Source organism: Nicotiana tomentosiformis, chromosome 4, assembly GCF_000390325.3.
Source record: "Nicotiana tomentosiformis chromosome 4, ASM39032v3, whole genome shotgun sequence".
NCBI lineage: Eukaryota > Viridiplantae > Streptophyta > Magnoliopsida > Solanales > Solanaceae > Nicotiana > Nicotiana tomentosiformis.
Genome location: NC_090815.1, coordinates 105153171 through 105172193, shown reverse-complemented (window position 1 = coordinate 105172193; position 19023 = coordinate 105153171). Strand labels below are relative to the sequence as shown.

At 41.1% G+C, this 19023-nt stretch overlaps 1 protein-coding gene across 1 annotated transcript; it reads right to left on the bottom strand.

Moving 5' to 3' along the window:
• Positions 1-537: 537 nt before the first annotated feature.
• Positions 538-1996, bottom strand: LOC104097664 (zinc-finger homeodomain protein 2-like). The gene is made up of 2 exons (XM_009604268.4): positions 1435-1996; positions 538-1287 (listed from the first exon to the last, which is right to left on the bottom strand). The coding sequence occupies exons 1-2, from the start codon at positions 1682-1684 to the stop codon at positions 773-775; spliced, it is 765 nt and encodes a 254-aa protein (XP_009602563.1). The 5' UTR covers positions 1685-1996; the 3' UTR covers positions 538-772.
• Positions 1997-19023: the final 17027 nt, after the last annotated feature.

Genomic DNA, 19023 nt, shown 5'->3' with positions numbered 1-19023 from the left:
AAGCTTTTAATAACCAAATATAGGGGTATAATCTTATCTTTAAAGACTATTGAAAAACAAAATGCAGATGTAAATGAAAGTGCAAGTTGAGAAGGAAATTAATGCTGCAGTATGGAAAACAAAACAAAAGCTTTGAAGAGTGCTTAAAAGTAATTAAGCCCGCCCGCAATGGAGCATGTGAAGAAGAGAAATATTGACAGATGGGGAAATAAACCCGCCTTACAAACTGTAACCTTTGCATGTTGAACACGTACCAATTTTTCTTCCCACAAATTCAGCCCTTAATTCTTCATTCACCAATCTGATCATATGATAATAGTAACACACTAGCTAGCTGATGTATCAAGAAAATGCCAAAAAGAAAACACGTATAGCTTCATCATATTATACAAGAAATAATAAATATCAAGATTAACACGAAGAAAAGTGCTTAAATTTAAGTGCTAGCAATGGTTGACCTACTAGCTAGAAATCATCATTAATTGCACAGAAAATACCCCAAGAACACGTACAAAAAAAATCAGATGGAATTTAAAGTGGACAAATGGAATTTCATAAAGAAAATAAATAAAGAAGAACCAAGGTGACTAAAAATGTCTAGCTAGGAATTAACCCTAACAAAAAGTTAATTTAGTAATCTCTTACAACAAATCCTTGGCTAGTGATAATATATCTAGCTAGCTGCCGTCTACCCATTTTGCTCCTCCATATGAAATAGATGCTTTTTTTAAACCATAAAAAGGTGAAAAGCATAATAGTGAAGAAAATGTTTTTAGGGTTTTTTACCAAGAGTGTGCTTGTTGTTGTGCATCCAAACTTTGAAAACATGTCGCTGAACATTTGTCTCGGCACAAAACTGCTGCACTAATGCCTCATCTTGCTTTTGCATACGCCACCCCAATCTTTCAGCAAATGCCAACATTTTATCCTTTTGGTCTGCTGTGAACTTTGTCCTAAACCTCTTTCTTGATGAACCACCCACCCCACCATTTCCCCCACCCCCACTACTGCTTGGGTTCGACATATCTTCATCTTCTCTAGAAGTTGATGGTAGTGCTAAGGGTCTTTGGTGTGATGGTGGGGTGACGTGTAGGTACCCAGATGGGTGGTGAGGGGTTCGATAGGAAGTGTAGGGAGAAAATTGGGGGTGGTGGGAATGATGGGGTTGGGGGTGGTGGTGGGTTAGGTGGGGTGGAGGGGTATGGTGGAACACCTCTCCTTCAACCTCTTTCCGGTGGAAATTCCGGTGGCAATTGCAGGCAGCACATTTCAGAGCATCCATAGTACCTGTTGTGACATAATATAAGTAACTAACTAAAAAAATCACACGTAAAGGATGTGTTGGGACAAATATAATTAGTAATTAAAAGTAGTATACATTTTCTAACAATTTAAGCTTATAAATGAGATAGTAATACGCTTCAACATTAATACCTTCTTCGCCGGCGGGCATAAAATCTCCGCAGCCATCTACAGCATGTCCACCTATGCCCACAGCATGATTTTTCAAGCACTCTCTATACCTAACACTACTTTTTCTAACAGTAGTGGAAACACCTTCTTCAACTCCTCTAACTGAATTATTTCCTTGTGTTTGGTAATTCACAGTTGCCGCAGCTGATGATATTTGGTGAATATTTCCAATTTCCTCTTCTTGCTCCTCATGCTCTTCATCAAATTCCATCACTCTCTCTTCAATCACCCTCCCCACCTACACCCTTTTTTACTTTATAATTATATAGCTGGCTATATATATTATGTAATTATTGGAATTTGACTACATGAAAAAAATCTACATCACTCCTCAAAGAAATTAGATCTAAAAGTGGGGTTGTATATAAAAGAATTAGATAGTGAGAGGAGGGGACAAAGGGAGAGAAAAAAGAGACTGAAAAATGATTAGTGATGAGAAAGATGATGATCAGAAGAGAAGATAAGAGAAAGAGCTAAGGTGTGGACATAAATTACCCAAACCTGCAAAAGAAAAAGAATAAAAAGATGGCCTTTTTACTTGATTCTTGCTTATATATTTTTTTTCTCTCAAAACCCTAATTGTATTAGTTTCTTTAACTTTTATGTGAGGTAATTAATGGGAGGGGTAAAAAGATGGATTTTTACTGGAGTTGAGATAGTAAAACATGTGCTCCCTAGGGTGAGAGCATCAAACATGAATGCTCCTCACTGGCAATCAGAACATTTTTTGGCCAATGGAGGTAAAAGTGAAGGGTCATTGAAATTACTTTACAGTAAGCACGAGAATGGAAAATAAGATGGCGTGTCTGCTCAGTATTTCAGTTTAGTGACGTCTTGTACACCTGCAAAAAGCCTGTACCTTAGGAAAAATTAAATTTCATGTATCTTATGAAAATTAATCTTTTGAAGCTCCAAGGTTTTAAATAGTGTGGTTAATTTAGACAAAGCTCTTTACCATTTTTGGGTTGATCTTTGCCTTCGTTAGCATATTTGTTTAGATTATTCAATCTCCGTATCACTTTATCACCTATCTCGCTGTTATTTCAATTGTTATTTTTGCTTTTTTTTTTTAACCGAAAATCTATCGGAAACAGTCTCTAACCTTCACAAGATCATAGGAATAAGTCTGTGTATACTGTACCATCCCCAAATCCTCCTATGTGGGAGTACACTGAATTCGTTGTTGTTGCTGCTGCTCTGCTTCGTTGGAGCTGTTTAAAATTTCCCTATGAGTCAAAGGTCCACTTATCCCACCTAAACACAATTTACTTACTGATTATATGATGCATAAAACTTAAAAATTTTCTAACTAGCAATTGATTAAGGTGATAAATTGACTATCAATAATTAGTTTCAAAGACAAATATAATATCGAGAATGGACATTGTAGTCCCAGCAAACAGTGTGCGGATATAAGGGACAAAGAGCAAAAGAAAAATGGGAAGGAATGGTTGTGCTTCAAAATGAGGAAACAAAGGGAAGAAAGTTAAACGGTGGGAAGAGAGGGAACTTGTCGGCATTTATGGCAGCTGCTCCGCTACGTGCTTCCTTCTCCCACACACTGTGACGCCACCATTTTTCTATTTTAGGCAACTTATAATATTACTAAGAAAAAAATAGACCTAAAAATAATGCAATTTGCACTGCAGTACTGATCCTGGACACTGTGATGACAAAATTATTGATATGAAGCTAATCTAACAAGCTAAGTTCCAAGTAATATAGGTAGGAGTAATTAATATCAAACGAATTGCTAAAGAACTTAAGGATTAGGTTTGCCAGAAATGAGAACTAGGGGTAGTTTGATACGTGGATTAAATTATTCCGGGATTATAATCCGAAAATTATAATTCCTGTACTAATTTATCCCATCTGGGAGGTGAGAAAAAATTCTAAGTTTGATGGGATAAGATGAGATATTTATGATTAAGTTTGATATTAATTGATACTATTTTTGGTTGACGATATAAATTTATCCCATGATAAATTTATAATGTCAATAAAATAACAGTATAAATTTAATCTCACACCTTATCCCGCGTACCAAATAACCCCTAATTGTACAACACATGCACTCTCCTTAATACATAGGCCAATATGGATTAGATCGGATTCATAATTTAAACTCAATAGGTTCAGTTTTTAAAGTTTTTAAAGCTGAACTCATTCTAGATTTGTAGTTATGAGTTCAGAAATTAATATCTATTAAAATTTTAGTGGTTTTCGCTGATATATTTATTCTATGCATCTAAAATATTGGGTTTGGTAGAACCTGCGATGCCACATCCACTGCTGCAACATGGTGCTACGAAGATTAAACAAAGAACAAGAAAAGAAGGAACACATGATATATGGAAATTCTTGAAAGGTTGACTAAATACAGTAAATGATATTTGTCCTCTTTTTCGGTGTTGGGAATTACAGGAAGAATTGACTGCGTGCATTTGAGGGATAAGCAAATGGCTTCTAACTATTTTCTTAAATTTCTTGCGTCAATATAGTAGCATGTTTACACTTCAAAAAACGTGCTTACCTCTTGATTTTTCAGTTGACTCACGTCATAAAAATAACTGGGAATCAAGTTTTAATGATTACTAATGGCATCGATATATTTTTGGGCTAGCTAGCTCTAAATGATAATTATTATCACTAAGAAACTGTGCAAATTTCTATTGAATAATCGATCTTAAGACGTTGATGTAAACCTTGATTTGCGTGTATCGAAGTTCTAGTTTTAGAAGAGAGTCATTTGTTTTTTTTTTTTTTCCTTCCAAAAAGACAAAGTAATAGTAGTAGCTATTTTTGTAACGAATTATGCGTTATTTGTTTTTACGGAAGGGACAAAATACCCTCAAGCTATTCGAAATAGACTGTTTTTACCATCCGTTAAATTTTGGTACCAATCAATTAAGTTCTTGCTGTCTAAAATTTGGATCACTTCTACCCCGATTTTCTAACGGCTGAAGTTTATATCCTAATCCTTGTCTAATTGGATTAAATAATTTTAACCATTTTAAGAAATTTTTAATCCATCTTTTTACTTTAATTCCCTCTGTCGTAGTAAATCGTCAAATTAAATTTTTGTTTAAGCGGCAGTGGTGCTAGGAATCAAATATGTGCACCCAATCAATATAAATCACCCGTTGTATCATTTTCTTTTTCGTCATTTGCCATGTATTTTAGTGTGACAAATCTTTTCTTTTTTCATTTTACATTGACATCATCAGTATTCTCTCTAGTTCAATTTCTATCATTATTAACACCATTAGGGCTTATATATTTGTATGTAATAATAATCTTTTTATGAATTCTGTGTTCGATTAAACATCCAAACAATTACAAATGGGGCGAAGAAAGTATTTGAGAAGACAAATTATACATACTCTCTTTGACTATGATTTTTTAAACATTTTTGATATTTTAAGTAGATAATTCTGATACACTTTTTTTTATGACAAAGGGAGTATAAGGATTCTTTTTATTTTTTATTTCACCCTTTCGTTTTCAATGGCGTGGAGTGTGGGGTTGTAGTAAAGGGGAACAACGATGGTGACTACACATAAAAAGCAGACCTGAGAAGCTCTGACTCTTTTATCTCCATCTTTTCTTGCCAGTCCCCTCCTCTCCCTCCTTTTTTTTAATTTAATTTTTCATCGGGTGTTTTATATTTATATGTTTGGAGTACTGTGTCACGCCCCAACCTTGAAAACGCGACCGGCGCTCAACCGAGTGAACTCGACCGAGCAAGCCTGTTAGATACTTTCTATCCACTTCACCCATAATCAAGACAAGACGTGGTTTCATTAATTAACAGCAGGATGTTCATTAATACAATCATAAATCGTTTCATTAGGCATTGTGCCTTTAAATCTCAAAATATATATTTTTTTATAGTTCGAGTGGAACAAGTGATCAAACACAACACAACTTGTTTAGCATTCCCAATATCCATATACAACCCACATAGCGTCTACGGAGCCTCTAAAGATACAAAAGAGAGTAAAGATGGTGCCGACAACAAGGCCCCGACTATACCTAAAAAAGTGACCATAATATAAACAAAAGGTACAATACATGACCCCGGAATGAAATGAGGCTCACCGAGTCCGCTGAGAAGAGGATGCAACATTATCTGTGATCAACACAGATAGTGTTTGATCCACAAAATTCCTGTAATACCCTGCTAAGCCCAAGAAACTGCGAATCTCATAGGGCGTTGTAGGCCTAGGCCAATTCTTTACTGCTGAAATCTTTTTAGGATCAACCTTGATTCCTTCTCTAGAGATAACATGACCCAAGAATGTGACAGATTCAAGCCAAAATTCACACTTTAAAAACTTCACATACAATCGGTGCTGATGAAGAGTCTGCAACACCGCCCTGAGATGATCGGCATGGTCCTCCCGACCTCGTGAATACACAAAAATATCGTCAATGAACACTATCACAAAGGAATCAATAAAATGCTTAAAAACCCGATTCATAAGATCCATGAAAGCTGTCGGGGCATTTGTTAGCCCAAAAGACATTACCAGAAATTCAAAGTGCCCATACCGGGTTCTAAAAGCTATTTTCGGAATATCCTGCTCCCTGATCTTCAATTAGTAATACCCGGATCGTAAATAAATTTTTGGAGAAGTATCTAGTACCCTGTAATTGATCAAACAAATCATCTATCTTTCTTCCTCACAAATAGAACCGGTGCGCCTCATGGCGACACACTCGGTCGGATGAAACCCTTCTCTAATAAATCCTTCAATTGTTCCTTTAGTTCCTTCAATTCTGTTGGTGCCATCCTATAGGGTGGAATGGATATAGGATGCGTGTCTGGCATCTCATCAATCCCAAAATCAATCTCCCTGTCTGGCAGAATCCCAGGGAGCTCATCAGGAAAGACCTTCGGAAATTCATTCACAGCTGGCACTGATTCGAGTGTAGGTGCTCAGCAGTGGTGTCTGTAACCCGGACCAAATGGTAAATACACCCCTTGTTGATCATCTTCGTGGCCTTGAGGTAAGAAATAAACCTACCCTTCGGCACAATATTATCCCCCTTCACTCAATAACTGACTCATTTGGATATTCAAACCTCACAGTTCTAGTTTGGCAGTCGAGCTTAGCAAAACATGAATAAAGAAAATCAATTCCCATAATTACATCACAATTCAATACGATCGACCATGGTGTCCTGACCACGCACCGTGACAACACAACCCCTATAAACCTGTGCGACCACAATAGACTCGCCAACCAGAGTAGATATAGAGAACGGCTCAAGAAGCTGTTCCGGTTCTATCCCAAATTCCATAGCAACATAAGGGGTAACATAGGACAAGGTGGAACCGGGATCAAGAAGAGCATATACATCATGAGTTTGGACAGTCAATATACATGTGGCAATATCTGGAGAAGCCTCTGCATTCTGGCGACCACTCATAGAATAGAAATGGCTGGGTCCTCCTGAACTCTGCGCACCACCCCTAGCTGCACCACGCCCTGCTGGTGCGGGAGTACCTCGAGCTGGAGGGGTGCTGAAGATATAGCAGTTGTAGAACTGGGTGGCTGTGCTGTGACCCTGCCTGCACCGTGGCAGGATGAACGGAACTCCCTCTGAATATGACCCCTCAATCCGTACCCGTGACAAATAGGTAAGTCCATGTAGCAAATCCCCGAGTGCATCCTCCCACACCTGGGGCATTGGGGGCTTTCGCTGCTACAAAAATCTCCCTCCTGATCGGCCCTGATGGTGGGGTCCCCTGTTGCCCTGATTGGGCCTTAAGAAACTCCCATGCTGTTGACTGTGCCCCGCTGGCGGTGCACTGGCTGAAGACTGAGCATGAGACTGGGTTGGCCCTGATGACCCTCCCGTGAAAGCTGATCTTCCCCCACCAAATGACTCCCCAAAGTTTCCCGCGGATCGGGCCTTGCTGTTACCCTCTCGCTCCCTTCTGTTCTTCAACTCACGGTCCTCTGTAGCTTGAGCAAATGCTACCATATTCCCATTGTTCATGTCTGAATTCAAGGCAACTATAGCGACCTCATTGATAACCAAGGGGCTAAGGCCCTGCATAAACCGGCGCACTCTAGCCTTCATAGTAGGCAACATGTGAATAGCATATTTTGACAGGCGCACGAACTCCATGTAATACTCCCACACACTACTACTCCCTTGCTTAAGATTCTCAAACTCTGCGGCACGGGCTGCCCTAGTCTCGGCATGCAAGAAATGGTCTATAACGGCATCAGCAAACTCACTCCATTTCGCTGGAGGGCTCCCCTCCTCCCGGGAGTCCTCTCACAGCTCAAACCAAGAATAGGCTACCCCTTTCAGGCGATAGGCGGCCAATTCCACTCCCTCTGTCTCAGTAGCGTGCATAACCCGAAGAGTCTTATGCGTCTCATCAATAAAGTCCTGTGGGTCCTCCTCGGGATTAGCATCCATGAACACTAGAGGATCCAACTGCAGAAACCTGTTCACCTTGGAACCACTAGAATCCCCTTGTTGGCTAGAAGATGTGGGTGCAACATTTGACCTTTGGGCCTGAGAAGCCACTATCTGAGTCAGCATCTGAATAGCTCCCGTAAGATCCCCATCAGAAATACCAGAGCCGGAAGCTGGGGCTGGAGGTGGAATCGAAATATCAGGTGGAGGAGCCGTCGCACCTTCAGTAGGTGTAGGAACTGGTGTGGCCTGGGCCGGTGTAGCGAAATCAGGTAGTGTAGCAGTTGGGGATTATGCTCACCCCTAGGGTTTTCACCCGCATCATCAAATAAAGGGTCCACTGCCACTCCTAAGGCGGCATTGGCTCCTTGGCCAGTTCTTGCTCTCTTCTTAGGTGCCATATATTGAAAGTTAAAGGAATGCATGAGTTAGAAGAGGAACAGTTGCACAATTAGTTTTATCGCACGATCCAGAATATCAAAGAAGGGTATTGTTCCTAAATGTCCAAGTAGCCTCCAACTTATAGATGTGGTCGACAACACACCGATAAGAAGGACTCTACTAGACACGGCTCTGAGACATCCCAGGACACTTTAAAACCTTAGGCTCTGATACCAAGTTTGTCATGCCCTAAACTCGGGAAGGGCGACCGGTGCTCAACCGAGTGAACTCGGCCGAGCAAGCCTGTTAGATACTTTCTACTCACTTCACCCATGATCAAGACAAGGCGTGATTTCATTAATTAACAGCAGGAAGCTCATTCATACAATCCTAAATTGTTTAATTAGGCATTGCGCCTTTAAGTCTCAAAATACACATTTCTTATAGTTCGAGTGGAACAAGTGATCAAACACTACACAACTTGTTTAGCATTCCCAACACCCATATAAAACCCACATAGTGTCTACAGAGCCTCTAAAGATACAAAAGAGAGTAAAGATGGTGCCGGCAACAAGGCCCTGGATACACCTCAAAAAGTGACCATAATATAAACAAAAGGTACAATACATAACCCCGGAATGAATTGGGGCTCACCGAGTCCGCTGAGAAGAGGATGCAGCACTATCTGTGATCAACACTGTCTGCCATGTAACCACCTGCATCCATTTAAAGATACAGTGCCCCCGGCAAAAGGGACGTTAGTACCGTCGAATAGCACTACTATGTAAAGCTAAACACCAACTCAATAGAATGAATAATAATACAAGAGGAACAGTCAAGAATAAAATAATATTAAAACACCAAGTTAAGGATCATATACGTTTTCAAGTCAATTTTTATATTATTAGGTTGGGAGATCTTTAGTACCGATATTCCATAATTTACAATACCTCCGTATTCTTACACAGAGTCTGATATCGGCCCGATCGGCTAGGCCATCTCATTTGAGACATTACCATAATTTCATTATAACTTTCCAGCACAGTACCACCATGTGTGCAGCATGGCGTCCGATCACGGCCCGATCGGCTAGGCCATCTCATTTGAGACATCAACCCTTTTCACAATTTCATCCACAATACCACTGTGTTCTTAGACGGAGTCTGATCTCGGCCCGATCGTCTAAGCCATCTCATTTGAGACATTACCTTTTTCAGTCAATCATCTTACATCGTACTTCTTTCATATACTTTCGATTTATTGGCACTAGTGATTACGATTACAAAGTCATTCTTGGCACTTGGCCGTATTTCATAGTTCCAGACCCCCTTTTCCACATTCAATATCATTATCATTATCAACAACAACAAGGATTCCCATTCAAGACATTAAATTCACATATGAGCAATTTGGGAATTTTAGGCATATAGAGGCTTTTCATACAATTTGGCATAACAACCTTTATTTCAATCTTGACATGAAGTCTTAACATTTCTAATACATATTCCATATTTTTGAACACGTCCTCAAATAACAAGATAACATGATGAAGCTTTTAGAATAAATATTGAACTTACATCATTCAACACAAACACATTAGAAATCGCCATTTCTATAATGATCAAGAGCTTACTCTAATTACATGAACACCGTGGGGTTCGATTCTAAGAAGAAGGGGGTTTAACAAACATACCTCAATTGATCTTCTCAAACGCTAAAATAATCCGGAATTCTTAGCAACTTCAATCTATTTTAGAAATATAACAAGTTGGACCAAAATTAGGAAGCTGAACATGGTTTTAGCTCATTTGAGCATATTATCAAACACTAGGTGTGCATCAATATTTTAAGGCCCTTTTTGTGGAGGATTCTATCATTCCCCAACCCATTCTCTATCATTTTTAGCTCACAATATTCCCACATACTACAAGGATATATGCATGCAAGGTAAGCACTCCTTTCCCCATGAATTACCCTACTAATGGCCCATTCTAGTTATATTTTAAAATTAAGAGTTTGGGTGATAGAATCTTACCTCTTAGGAAGGAGACCTAGGTGCCTCTCTTGATAATATTCAAGATTTTAAGTGAGAATTAAAGAACAATGTGATGAAGATCACTTCTTCCTCTAGGACCCTCTCTCTCACTCAAAAAATATCAGAAAATATGATCAAAATAGTCTATGGGGTGTGTTTTAACGGAATTGGATCGGGTTTAAAAACCACAAAAATGAAGCTCTGGAACGGGTTCTGCGGTCGCATATGCGACCGCATATTGGTTATGTGGTCGGCAAAATGACCGCGAAAATGGGTGCCAGAGCTGGAAAGAAACTGGCCTGGCTTGCGGTCACTATACGTCCCGCAGACCTATTCTGTGGTTGCATAATGCACCGCAGAACGGTTCTGCGGTAGCATAGTGCACTGCAGAACCTCCCTCCAAAAAATCCCAAGGCGGGATATGCGACAGGAATGCGGCCCGCGAAACGATTATGCGGTCGCATAATGGCCGCGAAATTGGACATCAAAAATGCCCCAGAAATCTGCCCCTCTACGACCAGTCTGCGGTCCGCAGAGTGGTTCTGCGGCCGCAGAATGGGCCGCAGAAATACGTACTTCTGCCTAACATTTTCCTTCAACTCCCAGCTCACTGTTCAATCCAAAAAGTACGAACCGCAGCTCGCAAGCTCTCTTTGAATAACTTCTACTATTATTAATCTCTACGCCTACTTTGGCATCACGGAAATCCGAGTTTTTAGAAAAAATAATTTTACGGAGCATTACATATTGGCTAATTCAGATTTGCGCCGAGAAGTCCATTACCTACCTTATTAAAGTTGATTTCATTTTCATGACTCCAATTTGAATCCTTTAATTAAAGGATATAGAGATGCTTACTATCTCACTATAACCTTTTGTGATCCCCTCTTTCCCACTTCAAATTTCATATCTTTTCATTAGTTTCATAACATCTCTGCTTCTTGAGTTCTTCTAATTGACTTTATTACTCCATTTGTTATTTAATTATATTTCTAAGCTATATACTTTATTGATTACTTCGTAAGGAGAAGGGAGAATGTAAGAATTAAATTCATTCATATAAATTATAAATTTTTATTTCTAAGTTATACTCCCCAATGAGTCATTTTGCATTTTATAACAGCTCATAATAACAACGACATACCAGTGTGATACCATAAGTAGAGTTTAAGAGGGTAGTATGTACGCAGACCTTACTCCTATTTCGTGAAGGTAGAGAGGTTGTTTCCGATAGATTCTTGATTCAAGGAAAGACGAAAAAGAAGCAGTAGCAACACGTAATAATATCAACAAGAAAACCGAAGTGAAAGAAATCGAATGTAGTAATAGAAATATTTTAAAACAAAACAAGAAAGTGCAACAAGGAAAATACACGACTACTTACTAATTTTCTACTATAATTCCGACTCCACACCCTCTCATTGATAGCCATATCCTCAATAAGTTGAAGCAGTTCCATGTCCTCTCAAATCATCTCTCCAATACTACTTTTGCATACCTCTACCTCTCCTCAGACCCACCAAGGTCAACTTCTCACACCTCGTACTGGGGCATCTGTGACTCTCATTTTTACATGCTAGAACAATCTAAGCTTAGCTTCCCATATATTCATTTCTAATATTATCTGTCCTGGTATGCCCGCTCGTCCATCTCAACTTACTCATTTCTGCTACCTTTATCTTCTGAACATGAGAGTTCTTGACCGGCCAACACTCTGCCCCATGCAACATAGTCGGTCTAACCACTACTCTATAGAATTTTATCTTTATGTGTAGGTGGAATATTTTTAATAAACTAAACACCGGATGCGAGTCTCCATTTCATCCAACCTGCTCCAATATAATATGTGACATCCTCGTTAATCTCTCTATTTTCTTGGATTACGGATCCAAGTGTAATGACCCGGTCGATCGTTTTGAGAGTATTAGCCCCGAACCCCTATTTATTTTCTTTCTCTATTTCATTTTATGGTTTTTTGACTTGTCAGGGTGCTTGGTGTCGGGTTCGGGAGAGTTTCAGAGTGAACTGGGACACATAGTCCCTAAAATAGAAGTTTAAGTCATAGGAGTTGACCATAGTTCGAATTTTGTAAAGACGACTCTGAAATGGAGTTTTGACGGTTCCAATAGCTCCGTATAGTGATTTTGGTCTTAAGAGCATGTCTGGATGTTGATCTGGAGATCCGTAGGTCGTTTCGGCGTTACTTGGTGAAAGTTGGAAAGTTGGATGATTTTTGAAAAGTTTGACCGGGAGTGAACTTTTTGATATCGGGGTCAGATTCCGATTCCGAAAGTTGGAGTAGATCTGTAATGTCATTGTGACTTGTGTGCAAAATTAGAGGTCAATCGGACTTGATTTGATAGGTTTCGGCATCGAATGTAGAAGTTAGAAGTTCTAAAGTTCATTAGGCTTGAATCGATTTCGGATGATTAACGGAACGAAAATTGGACTTAGAACAAATCTGAAATTTTTTGCCTTCTGGTGCAATCGCACCTGCGGAATTTTGCTCGCAGGTGCGAGCTCGAAGAAGCGATCATGGAAGCGCAGAAGCAGAAAGGGGCTGAGTGTGGCAGTGGCTGCAGGTGCGGATGAATGACCGTAGAAGCGGAGTCGCATCTGCGGCAGGCCAACCGCAGATACGGAAATAGGAAAAGGGGAGTTGCTTCGCAGAAGTGGACAACTTCTCGAAGAAGCGATGTCCGCAGAAGCGTGATGAGCCGCAGAAGCGTGAGCAGGCCTCGCATCTGCGAGACCGCTGATGCAACCAACTTTATCGCAGATGCGGAAGTCCTGGGTAGAAAAGGCCTAAGTTTGAGGGTTTGATTTCATTCTCTATTTTTGGACCTAGAGAGCTCGGATTGAGGCAAAATTTGAGGGATTTTCAGAGGAAACATTTGGGTAAGGATTCTTGACTCATTTTTTATTATATTCCACTAATCTATCATTAATTTCTTCATTTAATTGAGGATTTGGGTTAAGAAATTAGGGAAAAAATGTGTAAAGTTCTTAAATCGAATTTTAAGGTTTTGATTGAGGTTTTGATATCGGATTTGAGTAATATTGGCATGGGTGGACCCGAGACGTGGGCACGTGTCAACGTTTTGGGGCGATTTTTCAATTCTTTGCTAAATTCGTAGTTTTATTATTTAAATTAGTTTCTTATAGTTTTATTTATAGTATGTAATATTTTGGCTAGATTCAAGCCGATCGGAGTTGGAAAGTCGAGGGAAAGGCATGCTTATTGATTGATTGAGCAAGATTTGAGGTAAGTGCCTTGTCTAACCTTGTGTAGGGAAAATTTCCCTTAAGATTTGGTACTGTTATGGTAAATTGCAATACGTGAAGGCTGTGTACACGAGGTGACGAGTGCGTACTCGGGCTTAGATGTTGAAAATCCCATTTTTTTTAAATAGTTCCTTTTATTCTCTTAATTGAGTTACTCTAGCAAGTGTAGTCATCATGCTTAGCCTAATATCATATGTCTACGTGTCTTATCTCTTACTTGCAATTTGTGCAACATGCTTAGTTGAATTACCGGCTTCCTTGATTTCGTATTCAGTCTTTAACTGTAGGATTCCTTGTTGTAATTTCATTGTCCCATTGGTTATGTGTTGTATATTTACTTTTGGGACTACGAGGCGGTACCTCGGGAGCGCCCTTGTTGCATATTTACTTTTGGGACTACGAGGCGGTACCTCGGGAGTGCCCATGTTGTATATTTACTTTTGGGACTACGAGGCGGTACCTCGGGAGCGCCCCTGTTATATATTTACTTTTGGGACTACGAGGCGGTACCTCGGGAGTTCCCCTGTTGTGTATTTACTTTTGGGACTACGAGGCGGTACCTTAGGAGCGCCTCTGTTGTTTAGCTCTATTTGTTGTATTGTTGTTTCTTAACTTGTAAGAATCTTGTTTTCCTCACGTGTTGTAGTTGTCTTCTTGAATCCCGTGTCATTATTTTCTGTAAATTCTCATTGTTCACTTCTCAGTCATTTCATTATACTATTATATCTTCTGTCTTGTTTCCTATTATTTCCAGTAGGGCCCTGACCTGACCTCGTCACTACTCTACTGAGGTTAGGCTTGGCATTTACTGGGTACCGTTGTGGTGTACTTATACTACGCTTCTGCACATCTTTTTGTGCAGATCCAGGTACTGCTTACCAGACCAGGTACCAGTGAGCTAGCCCGTACGTGGAGACTTCAAGGTACATCTGTCAGCGTCCGCAGACCTCGGAGTTCCCCTCTATCTTTATTATGTTATTTTATTCATTCCTCATTAGACTCTGATGTATAGAGATATTTAGTATTTTTCTCTTTAGATCTTGTGACTTATTTCTACCGGGTTCTGGGAGTTGTAACTATTTTGAATCGCAGTTTTTATTTATTTCAGATGATGAGGTTTGAGTTTCAGCTTATATTCAATTATTCCGCATTATTGTTAGGCTTACCTAGTCTTAAAGACTAGGTGTCATCACGACATCCTACGGAGGAGAATTGGGGTCGTGACAAGTTGGTATCAGAGCTCTAGGTTCATAGGTGTTATGAGTCATAAGCAGGTTTAGTAGAGTCTCGCGGATCGGTATAGAGACGCCTATACTTATCTTTGGGAGGCTATGGAACTGTTAGGAAAAGCTTCACTTCTTTGATTCCTTATCGTACAAAATTTTTGACTTCAGATTCTAAATTTTTGTCTTTCTACTCTCTCACAGATGGTGAGGACACGTATAGCTGGATCAGATGACCAGGCACCCGCGCCCCCTGCTAGAGCCGTGAGAGGTGCGGGCTGGGGTAGAGGCCGAAGACGTCCACGTGGTGCAACCAGAGCACCCGCACGAGCTGCTACAAAAGAGCTACCAGTAGCTCCAGTTGGAGGGGAGGCACCTGAGACGCGTGTTACTGCACTAGCCCTCCAGGAGACTCTTGCCTAGTTTCTAAGCATGTTCATCACCTTGGCTCAGGCAGGATTGATACCACTTGCTCCTTCCACATCTCAGGCCGGGGGAGGAGCACAGACTCCAGCCACCCATACCCCAGATCAGCGGGTCTAGGTCGACTAGGTTTCGGAGGTCATACCGATGCAGCCAGTAGCTCCAATTCAGCCCGAGGTTAGGGCAGTAGTTTCTGAGGAGGAGCAGCTCAGGCTCGAGAGGTACAAGAAGTACCACCCTCCTACTTTCAGTGGTTTAATGTCAGAGGATGCCCAGGGTTTTCTTGAGGAGTGCCACCGTATCCTCCGTACTATGGGTGTTGCAGAGTCTAGTGGGGTTTCTTTCACTACGTTCCAGCTTAGAGGAGCGGCCTATCAGTGGTGGCGAGCATACGAGTTGGGTAGTCCGACCGAGGCAGATTCACACACTTGGACTCAGTTCTCAGATATGTTCTTGAGGGAGTATGTTCCCCAGAGTCTCAGAGATGCATGGCGCGCAGAGTTTGAGCAGTTGCGCCAGGGTTCTATGACCATGACAGAGTATGCGGTTCGATTCAGTGATTTGGCCAGGCATGCACCAGCCTTGGTTGCTACTGTTCGGGAGCGGGTTCGCCGATTCATTAAGGGTATCAACCTCAGTATCAGATTTAGCTTGGCTCGAGAGTTGGAGATGGACATCACATACCAGCAGGTGGTGGGAGTCGCTAAGAGATTGGAGGGTATGTTGACTCGGGAGAGAGGAGAGGGAGGCCAAGAGGTCTTGAGAGTCTGGCACACATAGTGGTACTCATGCCCCAGCTGCAGCTCGTCAGGTTAGGGCTATATGGGTCGTCTTATTCATTCAGCACTTCCAGCCGCCAGCAGTACTCCGGCCACTCCAAGGCCCCAGGCTCTTTATTATGCACCGCCATGTTCTAGTGTACCTCTTGCATGGGGTGCTTTCAGCGGTCAGTCCAGCCGATCAGGCCCGAGCTAGCCACAATAGCCATGTCCTTCTAGAACTTGTTTTGAGTGTGGGGACACTCGTTATATAGTGAGGGATTTCCCCAGACTTAGGAGGGGTGCACCTCCACAGACCACTCAGGCACCGCGTGGTCCACCAGGTCCTCAAGCTATGGTTACAGCACCAGCTACCACTCTACCTGCATAGCCAGCTCGAGGTGGAGGTCGGACACATAGAGGTTGCCCTAGAGGGGGAGGCCAGGCCAAATATTATGCCCTTCCTGCTAGGACGAGGGTAGTTGATTCCTACTCTGTCATCACATATATTGTTCCGGTCTATCATAGAGATGCATCAGTCTTATTTGATCCAGGCTCCACTTATTCCTATGTGTCATCTTATTTAGCTCCATATTTGGGTGTATCCTATGATTCTTTGAGTTCTCCTGTCTATGTGTCTACACCCGTGGGAGATTCTATTGTTGTTGACCATGTGTATCGGTCGTGTTTGGCTGTTCTTAGTGGTTTTGAGACCAGATCTGATTTATTATTGCTCAGTATGGTGGATTTTGATGTTATTTTGGGCATGGACTGGTTGTCGCCCTATCACGCTATCCTTGATTGTCACGCCAAGGCGGTGACGTTTGCTATGCCAGGTCTACCACGGCTAGAGTTGAGAGGTACTTTAGATTATGTTCCTAGCAGGGTTGTTTCATTTCTTAAGGCTCAGCGGAGGTTCAGAAGGGGTGTGATGCGTATCTGGCATATGTGAGGGATGTTAGTGTTGATACTCCTACCGTCGAGTCAGTTCCGATAGTGAGGGATTATCCAGACATATTTCCGGCAGATCTTCCGGGCATGCCGCCCGACAGAGATATCGACTTTGGTATTAATTTGTTACCAGGCAATCAGCCCATTTCTATTCCACCTTATCGTATGGCCCCAGCAGAGTTGAAAGAGTTAGAGGAACAGTTGCAAGAGTTGCTCGATAAGGGCTTCATTTGGCCTAGTGTGTCACCTTGGGGTGCTCTTGTCTTGTTTGTAAAGAAGAATGATGGTTCTATGCGAATGTGTATTGATTATGGCCAGTTGAACAAGGTTACATTGAAGAAGAGGTATCCATTACCCCGTATTATTGACCCATTTGATCAGCTTCATGGTGCCAGAGTGTTCTCTAAGATCTACTTGCGTTCAGGCTATCATCAGTTGTGATGTATTTTGGGCTGATGCGGCCAACTTTATCGCAGATGCGGATGTCCTGGGGCAGAAAAGGCCCAAGTTCAAGGGTTTGACTTCATTCTCCATTTTTGGACCTAGAGAGCTCGGATTGAGGCGAAATTTTGAGGAATTTTCAGTTGAAACATTTGAGTAAGAACTCTTGACTCATTTTTTATTATATTCCACTAATCTATCATTAATTTCTTCATTTAATTGAGGATTTGGGTTGAGAAATTAGGGGGAAAATGTGTAAAGTTCTTAAACCGAATTTTAAGGTTTTGATTGAGGTTTTGATATCGGATTTGAGTAATATTGGTATGGGTGGACCCAAGACGTGGGCACCTGTCAACGTTTTGGGGCGATTTTTCAATTCTTTGCTAAATTCGTAGTTTCATTATTTAAATTAGTTTCTTATAGTTTTATTTATAGTATGTAATATTTTGGCTAGATTCAAGCCGATCGGAGTTGAAAAGTCGAGGGAAAGGCATGCTTATTGATTGATTGAGCAAGATTTGAGGTAAGTGTCTTGTCTAACCTTATGTAGGGAAATTTTCCTTAGAATTTGGTACTGTTATGGTAAATTGCAATACGTGAAGGTTGTGTACGCAAGGTGATGAGTGCGTACTCGGGCTAGATGTTGAAAATTCGGTTTTTGCTAAATAGTTCCTTTTATTCTCTTAATTGAGTTACTCTAGCACGTGTAGTCGTCATGTTTATCCTAATGTCACATGTCTACGTGTCTTATCTCTTACTTGCAATTTGTGCAACATGCTTAGTTGAATTACCTGCTTCCTTGATTTTGTATTCGGTCTTTAACTGTAGGATTCCTTGCTATAATTTTATTGTCCCATTGGTTATGTGTTGTATATTCACTTTTGGGACGATGAGGCGGTACCTCGGGAGCGCCCATGTTGTATATTTACTTTTGGGACTACGAGGCAGTATCTCGGGAGCGCCCCTGTTGTATATTTACTTTTGGACCTACGAGGTGGTACCTCGGGAGCACCCCTGTTGTATATTTACTTTTGGGATTACGAGGCGGTACCTCGGGAGCGCCCCTGTTGTGTATTTACTTTTGGAACTACGAGGTGGTACCTCGGGAGCGCCCTTGTTGTTTAGCTCTATTTGTTGTATTGTTGTTGTTTCTTAACTTGTAAGAATCTTGTTTTCCTCACGTGTTGTAGTTGTCTTCTTGAATCCCGTGTCGTTATCTTCTATAAATTCTCATTGTTCACATCTCAGTCATTTCATTATACTATTATATCTTTTGCCTTGTTTCCTATTATTTCCAGTAGGGCCCTGACCTTACCTCGTCACTACTCTACTAAGGTTAGGGTTGGAACTTACTGGGTACCTATAATGACTCGGCCTGTCGTTTCGAGAGTTGAAGCCTCGTTTCCCCATTTTCTGCCTCTTTTGTGTTCTATAGCTACTATATGACTTACCGGATTAGTTGGTTTGGGTCCGGAGTGATTTCAGAGTGAATTGAGACACTTAATCTCATAATTGAAATCTTAACCTGGAAAAGTCAATCGGATGTCGACTTATGTGTAAACAGCCTCGGACTGGAATTTTGATAGCTCCGTTGGGTGATTCTGGATTTAGG

What these genes read in the sequence shown, in the direction of transcription:
- LOC104097664 (XM_009604268.4), bottom strand. Translation starts at nt 1,684, where the DNA reads ATGGAATTTGATGAAGAGCATGAGGAGCAAGAAGAGGAAATTGGAAAT. An exon ending in TATGCCCGCCGGCGAAGAAG is followed by an intron (nt 1,288 to 1,434) that starts GTATTAATGTTG and finishes ATGTCACAACAG; the next exon opens with GTACTATGGATGCTCTGAAA.